At 42.2% G+C, this 12364-nt stretch overlaps 1 protein-coding gene across 18 annotated transcripts in view; it reads left to right on the top strand.

Moving 5' to 3' along the window:
• ablim1a (actin binding LIM protein 1a) overlaps positions 1 to 9907 on the top strand; it is a 41288-nt gene extending 31381 nt beyond the window's left edge. For 4 of the 18 annotated variants that reach the window (XM_080288069.1, XM_080288064.1, XM_080288059.1 and 1 more), the window contains exons 9-22: positions 750 to 827; positions 1009 to 1167; positions 1395 to 1439; positions 1544 to 1579; positions 1692 to 1821; positions 2359 to 2478; positions 3238 to 3342; positions 3603 to 3650; positions 4652 to 4840; positions 5601 to 5686; positions 5800 to 5923; positions 6070 to 6131; positions 6675 to 6735; positions 6968 to 7281. In XM_080288069.1, the coding sequence (XP_080144195.1) occupies positions 750 to 827; positions 1009 to 1167; positions 1395 to 1439; positions 1544 to 1579; positions 1692 to 1821; positions 2359 to 2478; positions 3238 to 3342; positions 3603 to 3650; positions 4652 to 4840; positions 5601 to 5686; positions 5800 to 5923; positions 6070 to 6131; positions 6675 to 6735; positions 6968 to 7137 (1413 nt within the window). In that variant the 3' untranslated portion in view covers positions 7138 to 7281. Of the gene's footprint in view, positions 1 to 749; positions 828 to 1008; positions 1168 to 1394; positions 1440 to 1543; positions 1580 to 1691; positions 1822 to 2358; positions 2479 to 3237; positions 3343 to 3602; positions 3651 to 4651; positions 4841 to 5600; positions 5687 to 5799; positions 5924 to 6069; positions 6132 to 6674; positions 6736 to 6967; positions 7282 to 7509; positions 7585 to 8542; positions 8624 to 8844 lie in introns of those variants that run through there. The other 14 variants (XM_080288067.1, XM_080288065.1, XM_026190460.2 and 11 more) reach the window with 13 other exon arrangements.
• The last annotated feature ends 2457 nt before the right edge of the window (positions 9908 to 12364 follow it).

Below are 12364 nucleotides of genomic sequence, written 5' to 3'. Positions count from 1 at the left end.
CCCTGTGTGATGTCCTGTGAACCCCCCCTCCCCCTCTCCCTTCCTCCACAGCTAATGCCTCCGTCCCTCTTATTCCTCCAAAAAACAGAAAGGCAGGTACTGTATTTCGCTATTGGCTATGAGATGGCATCATCCTGTGTTCCACCATGTCCATAGGACACAGTGCACTGTATGCTGCCATCTGCTGGAGACAGCCTGCAGTGCCCTCTCTCTGTGTGTCATACGGAGCCATTCAGTCCTGTCTTTGAACATGTCGACGGCGCATGAGACAAAGGTGCTCGCACATTTAAAGGAGCAGACGAGCTGACACAGACGACTGATGTGGCTTTTTCCTAAAATCAACATTTACCCATCCGGCGAAAAGCTTCAATTATGCCACGTGCAGACCTGCTGCTGCCATTCAGACAGTTCATTTCCCATAAGCAGGCATGAGGTCCTTAAGAACATCAAATCACAGCACTAAATCACTCATTCACTTTGCAAATTTGCAAATGAATGACTTAATCATGAGATGACATGTTAGTGTTCCAAAGTACTTCATATAATTCATGAAACGTAAATACAGGGGTTGCCGTTCCCTCTCATCCCTCATACGGTATAAAGACCAACCGTGTACTAATAATGCATAATATCCAGGTGACAATCCTGGCTAATATGCAGGTGCCAGTGGGCTGTGGATCCTGGTAGGCTAACTGCTCTGACAGGTATTGATGTGACTAACAGCCACATTTGTGTTTTCTTTTTCATAGCCGACGAGGTCGTCGTCTGAGAGTATTTGTTCCAGACCTGGTTCAAGCATACCTGGCTCACCGGGTCAAACTATCTATGTAAGAAATGTCACAAACAGAGCTACAGTCTGAATAGATTCTGTAAATACTGTCAATGATATTACCCTTCCCACACCTTTTTTAGCATAACTGCTGTTTGACAGCTGCACCTTGCACAGCAGTAGTAATCTCCCTGTACTCTTGTGTACGTGTGCACGTTTGTCTTTGTTTGTCTCCCTAGGCAAAAGTAGACAATGAGATCCTTGATTACAGAGACCTAGCTGCCATTCCAAAAGTCAAAGCCATTTATGACATTGAGCGCCCCGATCTTATTACCTATGAACCTATGTACACCACCTCCCTGGATGAGAGAGAGGAGAGACGAGAGAGTGTGGGAGAGGTAAACACACAGACTGCGTGCTTCTCATTGTGTGCACACAAAAACGGTCCATGAATAAAACTCAAATGAGACATGATTTTCCTCTGGAGGGATTTTTTCTTATGCAACAACAACAAAAAAAGAGAGAGAGGATATAATAAACACAAAGGACTCTATTACTGATTAAGATATTTTTCACTCTGTAATAAAAGATCTTTTGCCTCACTGAACGTCTGGGTCCTTCACAGCTCCACACTGCCAGGAGGGAACGTTCCCCCTTGCCGGATGACAAGGTTAGATGCATGGCTAAAAAGGAAGCAAAGTTTAATTCGTCTTTTCCTTTAATGTTCTTGTGAAAATCAAAGTTATAATTCAGAGTTGTTTGATTTCTTTGTAGTCCTCAAGAAACATGTCGCCAATCCCATCTGGTGAGGTGAGCGAATCCATCAAACTCACTGTCCTGCTGTAGGCGACAGTAAATACAGTCCAGTGTAGTGCGCTCTCGTTCATCAGAAGCTTGTGTAATCACTCGGTTGTGTTGACAGGGATCTTACGACAGGAGGGAGCGCATCCTTCAGAGGTCCACCAGTCAGGGCTCCATAGGATCACCAGTTTATAATCGTCATGGATACACCCCCACTTTGTCACGGTCGCCGCAGCATTTTCACCGGCCAGGTAGGTCCTCGAAAAGACTCATTTTGTGTATATGTGTCTGTGTGTATTACTGTAGTGATTTCAGGGTTTTCATAAAGTGGATCCAAAAATCTTTGATAAACAGGTGATGATGATGATTCAGAGCTCGCTCAGCCTGGCCTTAACGTTTGCATTTCCCTCCCTGTGTTGTTGAACGTAACCAAAATTGACTTGAGGTTATTTTGCCTCGCTTTGATTTACGTGGCAGACAATCCATTTGCAGAGTAATTACCTTCAAGTCAGTTTTGCCCCTTTTACAACACAGTTTGAGTTTGCTGTTCTTTCCATAAAACTTTGCTTTTAGAATGTAACAAATCTTCATCTTGAATACTCCTTACGTCTCACTTTGGGTGTCTTTTATTTCTTCTTTTCAACATTTGACCCCTCTGTATTTTCCGTATATCGTTTGCCCCGCAATGTCTCACCTTATCTCCTTCCCTCGTCCTGTACTGTCCACTTCTATTGCCTGGTCCTGGGGTTTTTCTCCCTCCTTCCCACACTCTTTCTCCCACCTGGCAGAGGCTCTGACAGGCATGCAGAAGCTCTGCTCCTCCCTGTGCAGTAACAGTGTGGGCTCCAGAAATAGTGACTCCCGCCCCACCTCCCCTTTCAGACACCACTTCCTCCCCCATAGCCAAGGTAAGGGCCCCACTCCACTGTTATCTGCTGCCCCCTCTCTGCGCCCCCCGCCCCGGAGGCAACACATCATCTCCATCATCACCTGGATAGCGACTCCCGTCAGTGCCCACTCTGTCATTCTGGATCCATCAACATTTCTCGCCTAAATGTTTCGGTCAAACCCATGCTTTTTTAAGCCGCTGACATGCTCTCTGCTCCTCTTCTGCTTTGACTTCACCTTTGGCCAAGTAGCTGTCAGGCTCCTTGTGTTTGTGCTTTACATCTTTGCATGCACTAGAGAGGTATCAGTAATCCAAACCCTACATCCTAACTAATACTTCTGTGTGTGCTGAACGAAGGATATATATATAAATATTTCTTTTGCATTGTATTGCATTGAATGAGTCTCCAGACTCCAGTAAACTGTGCGGCTGAGATAAAAAGAAAGGTTTTACTGCTTTATAGTGTCGATATGCTGCTGCATGCAGGGTGGTATTAACTTCTTAACTCTGAATTCATATTCTAAAACAGGCTAACAGACATTCAAACTTCATTACCCATAACACGTTTCCCAAACATTTAATCTCAAAATTCAGAACGCCTCTGCTCTGCTTCTTCTCTGCCCCATTTATCGCATTTATCCAAAGTAAAAAGAATGCGTCCCATTCATTCAGAATGACTTCAGCTGGTCCCGTTGGTCCCTGTGTGTTGCACCGTTCAAATTGTGGTTCCCCTGCAGTTTTCCTGCTTACCTTCTGTTCTTGGTTCTTCTCACTGGAGGCACCGACCCGCCGAGTGGCCGGAGCTCTCCCCTACCGCTCAGGCCCGACAGCCGGCCGGTCACCCCGCCTCTCTCTCAGACCCCTAAACATTTCCACCTCCCAGGTAGGAGCTGGAGCGCACCCTGTCACTGCTCTTTCTTTCTTCCTTTCTTTCTTCTCCATTTGGGAGCTATTTTGTTTTTCCCTCTCTCTTTTTTTAATAAAAAAAACACATAGAGCTGTATCACAGGTCACGTTTTAATGTAAATCCCGGTGTAGCATGATTTACTGTCGTTTGTTTTTACACTAGATTTTTTTTAACCATTTCTACTCATCAAAGCACGGTATGGTCTGTAAATGTCTTTTGCACATGTCTGTTTTCAGATCAGGGGAGCAACATCTATCGAAAGCCACCCATCTACAAACAACACGGTACCTTTCCTGTTATACTATGATCTTTTTTGCAGTAGAAACTAAATTCTCTTTTGACGATTAATTTGTGTCAGTGATTCCCCACCGGATACCTGTTATGAATTATGTGAAAAATACATACAAAGTGGACACAAAAATCCAAAGATGATGAAGCTAAAACTAACAAAAACTGGCAAAACATGAAGTTGTTGTTACGGTTGCAGGCCACAACTCTGGCAGTTGTACGAAAAGCAATTAAAAAAAACAATCCCAAAACCCAATATTTGTATAAATTAAGAAAAATATGAATGTCTAAATGAGTTCCTCTTATTGAAAAGGTTGGGAAGCACTACTGTAGCCACTACTCTATGTGTTATTGAGGTCAACTGAAGCTGTGTATTCATCTAACCATAGCCACCGTCAGCGTCAGTGTACAAGCAATGTTTGAAGTCTGTCTCCAATCCTTTTATGTCTGACCTGTAGCTTGTTTTACTTTGTCCGTCTTAACAAGTCATAGCAGTAAAAGCAGCGCTTGGCCTGTAGGTGAAGCGAGGCTGTGCAGCATTTGTCGAGTGGTGACAATTACGGGATAACCACTCTTCATTTTCCAGGAGTCAAGAGCGAGGGCAGTGGGTACCACAAGCAAGACCTGTGGCACGTTTCAAAGTAGAGACTCACAAAGGGGGATGAGCGTTACTGTCACTACAGTGTCTTTCTCCGTGTGCTATCTATATTACTTAACAGTAAGAGGAAATTCCACAATCTGGCATTAAAATGGAAACCCACGTGTACACTCGAGGCTTTTCTTTAATTATACGCGTAATACTCACAATGAGTCTTATCCACCACCGATTTTCACTTCTTCTATGATAAGAAAAAAGGTCAAGCTTTTTCTGTTATGGAGTGGCTTGTTAAGAAAGACTGTATATTTATATATATTTATGAAAATGATGATGACCCTGGATTAAATGATCATTGAGCCTGACGATCAGATGGTGCAAAGATGTTTACTTGTGGTTTAGGCTGTGACCCAGACACTGATAGCTCAGTTCCCATGGTTACCAACCTAGATACAGCTTCCATAGCACGCCAAAGCAAGTCTGCTGATGAGATCATCAGATCTGCCACCTTCCCCGCTGCCCATGCTCCCTTTCCAGATGACAGCTCACGGAGTGAGGGTGATCGCTGGCCCTACTCGCTCACTGCGTTAGGTACAGTAGGCTCCTGTTGGGCATGTTCGCGCTGCTATCATAGTGGTACAACAGACACCTTACTGCCACCTAACTCTCCTGTTTCCAACCCTATAGCTGCCCCCAGAAGCTTAACTGCATCCCTGCTTTACCCCAGGCTTAAACTCTTGTTCAGACATAGCAGTATTTGCCTTTTGCGTTTTTTTGTGTTTTTTGCTTGCGCAAAACTGAAGAAGCGTTGTTTGGTTTCTGTTGCTGTCATGTTACTTTCTGCTTGAGGCAGCATCAGTTTCTACATTTTACTTTCCCTTACTGCACACGACGGGGCCTTTAGCTGTATGCAATGGAACCACAAATGACTTGGACAGAGATAACTGAGACTGACTTCAAACTTCTGTCTGTCTGTCTTACATTGTGCTGTTCTGTGTACTTGACATCTTTAAAACTCGACATGAGCGGCGAAGTGTAAACTTCTGCCATGTCGGTGTAGTCAAATATTCCAATGAGTCCCTCTGTTTGTCTGTCTCGTCAGCTCTGTCTCACATTTGCGTTCGACCCGCCACCATTTACTGTGTGTATTTCTCCCTGCTCGGCGCCCAAACAAGGCGGCCATATCTATTCTCTTTCTGTCTACGTTTGAAATGTGAATGAAACATTGAATGTGGTCGTACTATTCAAGAATGTTTGAAGCATGGAATCCTGCAGGGACGTGTCTTCGTGACTTTCCATACGCATGCTTTTGTTCATCTGTTTTTTTTCGGCTTGTGTTTGGAACCTGTAGGTTCAGAAGGGAGGAGAAGATCTAGAGAAGAGGAGGAGGAAGAGGCTTTGAAAAGAAAGCTGCTCCAGGAGGAGCATCTCAGTAAGGTCGGTCGAGTAGCTTCACCGTCAACAAACACGGTCAATATTAGATGCAATACATCTGTTTTTCCAAAAGCTTTCGATAGCTGTGTAACTCTTATGAGTATGCGTGTTTGTAGATTCAGTCCGGTTTGGGGAAGCTCATTTTGAAGGAGGAGATGGAAAAAGAGCAGATAAGGGAGCGCCATGCACGAAGCCTCTCGGCTCAGCGCTACGATCCCAAACAGACCAGCTGTGATGCAGGTACAGAGCAGCTTGGTGATCCTTTTTTTTTATAGGTTAGAATATACCATATCCTCTAACATGGTATATTCCTGATTTTCATTTTTTTAAAATCTAAAAACAAATATAAGTAATTAATTATTAATTGGCCAACATTCATATTTCAGATCAGCCTTCTCCAACCAAAACTAACTCTCTGCCTGGCTATGGAAGAAATGGGCTACATCGGGTGAGAACATACTTTTATATGAATACCCACTACATAATGAGGTTAATGGCAAAGGGTGCAGAGTTCTCTGAATCCTTGATTTCCAATGTTTTGCCAACTACTGACATCAGAGTTGCACACATTTTTCTTATATGGTCATCTCGGGCACGGTTATAACTGTGGGGCAGGCCTTACAAGCACTCTCATGTGTTTGCAAAGCCAGGCGAGGGGCAGCCAATTGGAGTCAAGTGGGCCTTAAAGAGACAGAAGTTAAAATGATGTGTTTGAGGCCTAGACTGAACTAAGGGGTTGCATAATGGGCCTGTAAAAGATTTTTACTTTAAATTATGCAATACTACTTTACTGGAGTTCCAGAATAAAACATGGAGCTGGAAATGAGTATAATAAGTCCACCTTCAAATGCAGTCTGTCTTGACATCAGTAGCAGAAACACTAATTCCTGATGTGCCTTAAATATTTCAATTAAAAATTAAATGAACGTCTCAGTTGAGAAAGAAAATGCCGACATGTTAATGCTGATGTACTGTTCGTGTTTTCCTGCAGCCTCAGTCCACAGATTTCACCCAGTACAACAGCTACGGGGACATGTGCGGAGGAGGCAGAGGTGAGAGATACTACCGAAAAACAGCCACCCAACAAATCTCTTGTCAGTTTTCACCAGAGCTATTCAGCAGCAGTATTCAGAATCGGCTTGCTACATGCATTTTGAAATATTTGCACAATGATTCGCGTGTGTCATCAAAGGACAGCAGTGTTGTAAATAGTAGCTTGGCAGGGGACTTGACAGCAAAACCATTAACTGTGAGTCTCATTTTCTGTCCCATTTTGTCCTGCAGAGTTTCAGGTATGTCCCTCATCTGCTTTTTCACATGGCATGCCTCCTCATCTTGCATCACACATTTTGCTTGCACGTGGGTTCCAAGAAAAATTTTGCCCTGAATGCACACCGCCCACTCCTGCTACATGCTTGCATCACTGTTGGATTATTGTCAGCTACGGGGCATGAGCGATTTCAAATTCCTCGAATATGAGAATCAAACATGCACAGCCCGGTAGCTGAACCAGTGTACTAGAAGTCCAATATACAGTCATTGCCTCATGCCTTGTTCTGTGTGTTGTGTTATCAGTGTTATGACTCAAAGCTAAACTCAGTATGTAGCTGTGTCATTTTAAAACTCACCCGAGGGAACGTAGTCATTCAGAACACATGTAAATGACTGCCCATCGTAAATACTACTTAAGGTACCGAACAGCAGTATCCAGGCTACTTGCTCCATCCAGTGAAAATTGTGCCCACTGTCATTAGTGGACATATTCATGCCATTATCCCTGCAGTCCCCTTCCACTATATTACATTTGTGTATGTTCTGTTCTTTAGCACATTAAGGATGGCCGTGCAGCACTTGCAAGGATGGACAGGGGAGTATCTATGCCTAATATGTTGGAACCGAAAGCAAGTATCTTCTTCTTTTTGTACTGATGACACTGTAATCTACATACTGTAGATAGATCTCTTTTTTAAATTATATATTGTTCACTTCTTCAATGGAGTTTTTTTTACTGTAATAAATCTCATCCGGATAAAAAAAACAAAAACGTCCGAGGCGATATGGCATAAACCCTGTAGTGTGGGGACATTGGTGGAAGAAATACTTTTGCAGGAAGTGAAAGGCTCACCTTAGCCGGGTTCAGCATGCTGCTTTAGGAGCTGCCAAGTCACTCTAGCGCTTAGCATGCCGGCTTCTCCATGCTCATCTGCACATAGCTTTGATTTAAAGTGGCTGGATACTGTATGCACCATACAGTAGAGAATCCAACGCCCAAATTGTCATCCAAACAACTCATATCACTATATACTGTGTAGTATATAATGGCGTATATGCATTACTGTGTGGATATGAGTTGGTGAGAGGCTTCAAAGAACTTCTAGCTGCTTATCATTGAATGTGATCAATTTCTTCTTGCACCAAAGGAGTTAGCTATTTAAAAAAAAAATCCAAATACCTTAGATTTCCAGGACAGTCATACCCATGTGGATTTACTTGGCCTACATTACAGTTTTGTTTTGTTTTTTAGTTTGCTTTAAATTAATCTAAAAATTACAGCCTGTTACGTAACTCTGTTTCCATGTTTTCCCCCTAATCTGTTGCACGTTTCGGCACCCAAAGTGAAAGAAAGTGCACACGTCATAGCACCTGCATTTCCCCAGTGACTTAAAAAATACAACAACCCAGTCAGCCTCCTGTCACATACCTGTTCTCCCACCCAGTGCTCCCTGTGTCGCAGTAGAATTACTAAAATGTTCCAATTTTATAGTTTTGTTTCATGAAAATGGTTTGTAAATTGTTCTGAAGCTGAACTCAAAAGCTTGTAAATCTGACTTGTCCACTGATGAATGTCTCCTCCTGAAGGTGTATCCCTATGAAATGCTCATGATAACCAGTAGAGGGAGAGCTAAACTGCCCAGGGATGTGGACAGAACCAGACTGGAGGTATCGGTTTTCCACCTGACCTTCTGCAATTAATACTGCATTTCTCTGCTTTGTGTAAAGAGCATGTTACACAAATACGACCGTAGCGAGGAATATGCAGTATCCATTTGCTTCTTGTCGTTTCTGTTGTGACCTCTTTTTTTATGGCTTTGGTGCTAACTGAGAACACCCCCCACCCTCCCCTCCTTTTGTTTTTTCTCCACCTTTGTTCTCACTTCTAGCGCCACTTAGCACCTGAAACGTTCTTTGACATCTTTGGAATGGAGATCCAGGAGTTTGACAGGCTTCCCCTGTGGAAACGCAACGACATGAAAAAGAAGGCCAAGCTCTTCTAGCACTCAGAGCCGCATGCATTTTCTGTACATTCAGATAGCACACAGCAGCTGTAATCTAGATGTAGGTTTTGGTTTATTTCCTTTTCTTCTATATATATTTTTTGTTCTTTTCTTTTTTTTAAATTTGATTGTTTTAACCTGACATAATCACGGAAGCCATGAACTGGACTCTTTGCTCTGATGCTTCCTGAGACTATGTACTGAAAGACTTGTCCTGTTAGACTTGCACTGTCAACGATGAGCGGGAATCTCTTCCGTGTTCAAAAATGACAAAGAATGAGACTGGACGATGAACAGGGTCATGTTCTTTGGTTTGAATGCGCTTGTTTTACTTCTTGCTTTGCTTCGAGTGGAACCGCTTTTCTTTTCTTTCTTGCTCGTTTCTTCCTACTATTTCTCTCGCTGTTGATTCCTGTGGAACTTTGTAAGTACAGTAGAACCTCATGGCGCTCATTACAAAATGTCCATGCTCGTAGCTTGAACATGTGTCAGCTTACCCTCGCTTGGGCTGAAAAGGTTTTAGTCCAAAGTTTGCAAGAATTGGCTCAGTGAGTCTTTGAATTAAAAAGAAAAAGTCACCGGGAAAGCAGTTAGCTTACCCAACAGCTGTTGCATCATCCAAGCACCCGCATATCACTAGTTTCCTTCCCATGGCTACGCACTGAACATCCGTTTGACCCTGACAAAAAATGTCTCTCTTCTCAGGCTCTCATAAACACGGCCAGACACTCTCCCTTTACATGGATTGGAAGTACAAATCGTATTATATTTTAATGCCATATCAAAAGCAAAGTGACAAATAGCTAAAACCCCTAATGTGTTTGAAAATACTGTTTTATATAAAAAAAGAAAAGAAGAAAAAACCCCACACTGCCATTTGTTGTATTGAATTCTAAGCCAATAAAGCTTTAAATCACCATGAAACATAATGATCCTCTGCTAAACCAAAGGTACCCACCGCCTCTTTTCTGTTTGTTTTTCTTTGTTTGCATTTCACCAATAAACACACGAGCTCAGTGATGTAACGCAGGTTAAGAAGTCATTTTTTGACTGAGTAACTTTTAATCAGATGGTGGCGTCCACTGACCTAAACAAACTCTGATTAGCTAAGTTACTGTTGGGTTACACAAGCTTTGACTTTGACTGCTTTACTGGAGGGGTTTATATATTATTGTGGGTTATGCACTGAACAGATATACACCCACTGGACACTTTAATAAGTACACCTTACTAGTACTGGGTTGGACCCTCTTTTGACTTCAACAAGCTGCTGGAAACATTCACCAGAGATTTTGGTCCATATTGACATGACAGCATCGCACAGTTGCTGCAGATTTGTGGGCTGCACATCCATGATGTGAATCTCCCATTCCATCACATCCCAAAGATGCTCCATTGGAGTGAGATCTGGTGACTGTGGAGACCATATGAGTACAGCACACTCATTGTTATGTTTAATAAACCAGATTGAGATAATCTGAGCTCTCTGACATGGTCTGTTATCCTGCTACAAGCAGCCATCAGAAGATGTGTACACCGTGGTCATAAAGGAACAATAAAGCAAAAATACTCAGGTAGGCTGTGGAGTTTAAACAACACTCAGCTGGTAGTAAGGGGCTAAGAGTATGCAGAGAAAATATTGCTCACACACCAGTAAAGATTCACCAGCCTGAATCACTGATAAAAGACAGGATGGATTCATGCTTTTATTGTTGTTTATACCAAATTCTGACATTAAATCCAAATGTCACAGCAGAAACTGACACTCATCAGACCGGAAATCATTTGTCTGTGTGAACTATAGCCTCTTTTTCCTGTTCTTAACTGACAGGAGGGGCACTCAGTGTGGTCTTCTGCTGCTGCAATCCGCGATTTGATTCTGCATAATTTGGTTATAACAAGTATTTGTGTGCATGTCAGCTTGAAGCAGTCTGAACATTCGTCTCTGACATCAACAAGGCATTTTTACCCAGAGAATTGCTTCTCGCTGAAGAATTTCTCATTTTTGGATCGTTCTCTATAAATCCTAGAGATGGTTTCATGGGAAAATGCAGTAGACGAGCAGTTTTGTCAAATACTCAGCCAAGCGTGTCTGGCATATCATGTTCAAAAACTCACATGAAACATGTTTCTTCTTCATTCTGATGCCGTTTGAACTTCAGCAGGTCGTCTTGACCATGTATACATGCCTAAATCCACCGAGTTACTGCCATGTGACTGGTTGATTAGATATTCGGGTTAACGTCCAGCTGAGCAGGTGAACCCAACAAAGTGGCTGGTGAATGTATTGTATACATTTTAGAATACCACATGGTGAGAAATGGAATCCATCTAAGTATAAAAACCTATTTATAAATTGTTTCCTCTCCGGGTTTGCATTCATGTCATATTGCACTTATACGAGTAGCTTATTGTGACTGACTTCTTCTGGGAGGCCTGTGTGTTCACATTTAAGGTGAGAAGTTTTCTATTTCACCGGAATCGAATCACTCTTCTGGTGTCAACCCTTCATCATTCAGCACAGTAACCAAACATCAACTACACCATTCTTTAGGAAACACTTGTACACAGCATGGGACAATCTGTAGTTACAAATATTGTAAACAAATAAAACAAACGTCAAAATGATTTTTTTAAAATGGCATTACACACATCTTTGAATAAATAGTTTATAACAAGAAGAATTTCAGTAAGTCAAACAGTATAACTCTTAAGTATTAATGCATCCCTTGTGCAGCGCATACATTTGAAAACTTCAGTGTGGCCTCATTCAGTCAGAGAGGGATATTATTATGGGATAAAGATGAAGGATTGCAGTGTCACATGCCACAGAGGAGATGTGTATTTTTTGAGTGATATTTACATAAATCTACAAACAAATTGGCACTGCGAGGTATGGTTGAGTGCTGTAAGCAGAAATGAAGACCATTTTCCAACAGTCCGAGTCACTTCTGATTCTTGTTTTCTTTTACAGCATTAGATTAGTGACAAAACTAAAGAAAAACTCCATAAAGACAAAAATGAAATATAGGAAACGCCACCAGGCTATATACAGTATGTGTACCGTACATCAAATAACAGTTAAGTACTCATTTAACCAAAAGCTGTGCTCTTTTTCAAAAGTCAGTCATAATAAGTTAACAGTGTAAAAGACATTAAGAGAATGAATGAGAACATTCAAGGTGCATATCTCACACCCCCAGGAATTTCATCATAATCGGAGGTTTGGCAATTCTGGGTCTAAACCAGAGGAAGGCCAAATACAATCAGAAGGAGAGGTGAGAAACAAATGAATTAATCAAGCCTGACATGCTTATATATCAGATTTTCCTTTGAATTTAATGTGAGGTGACAGCTTACAAACACTATATGGTGCGTTTAGAGGTCATGGGGCCTCCCAGTGACG

Source organism: Astatotilapia calliptera, chromosome 13, assembly GCF_964374335.1.
Source record: "Astatotilapia calliptera chromosome 13, fAstCal68.1, whole genome shotgun sequence".
NCBI classification, from domain to species: domain Eukaryota; kingdom Metazoa; phylum Chordata; class Actinopteri; order Cichliformes; family Cichlidae; genus Astatotilapia; species Astatotilapia calliptera.
This window is presented reverse-complemented; position numbering and strand designations above follow the sequence as displayed.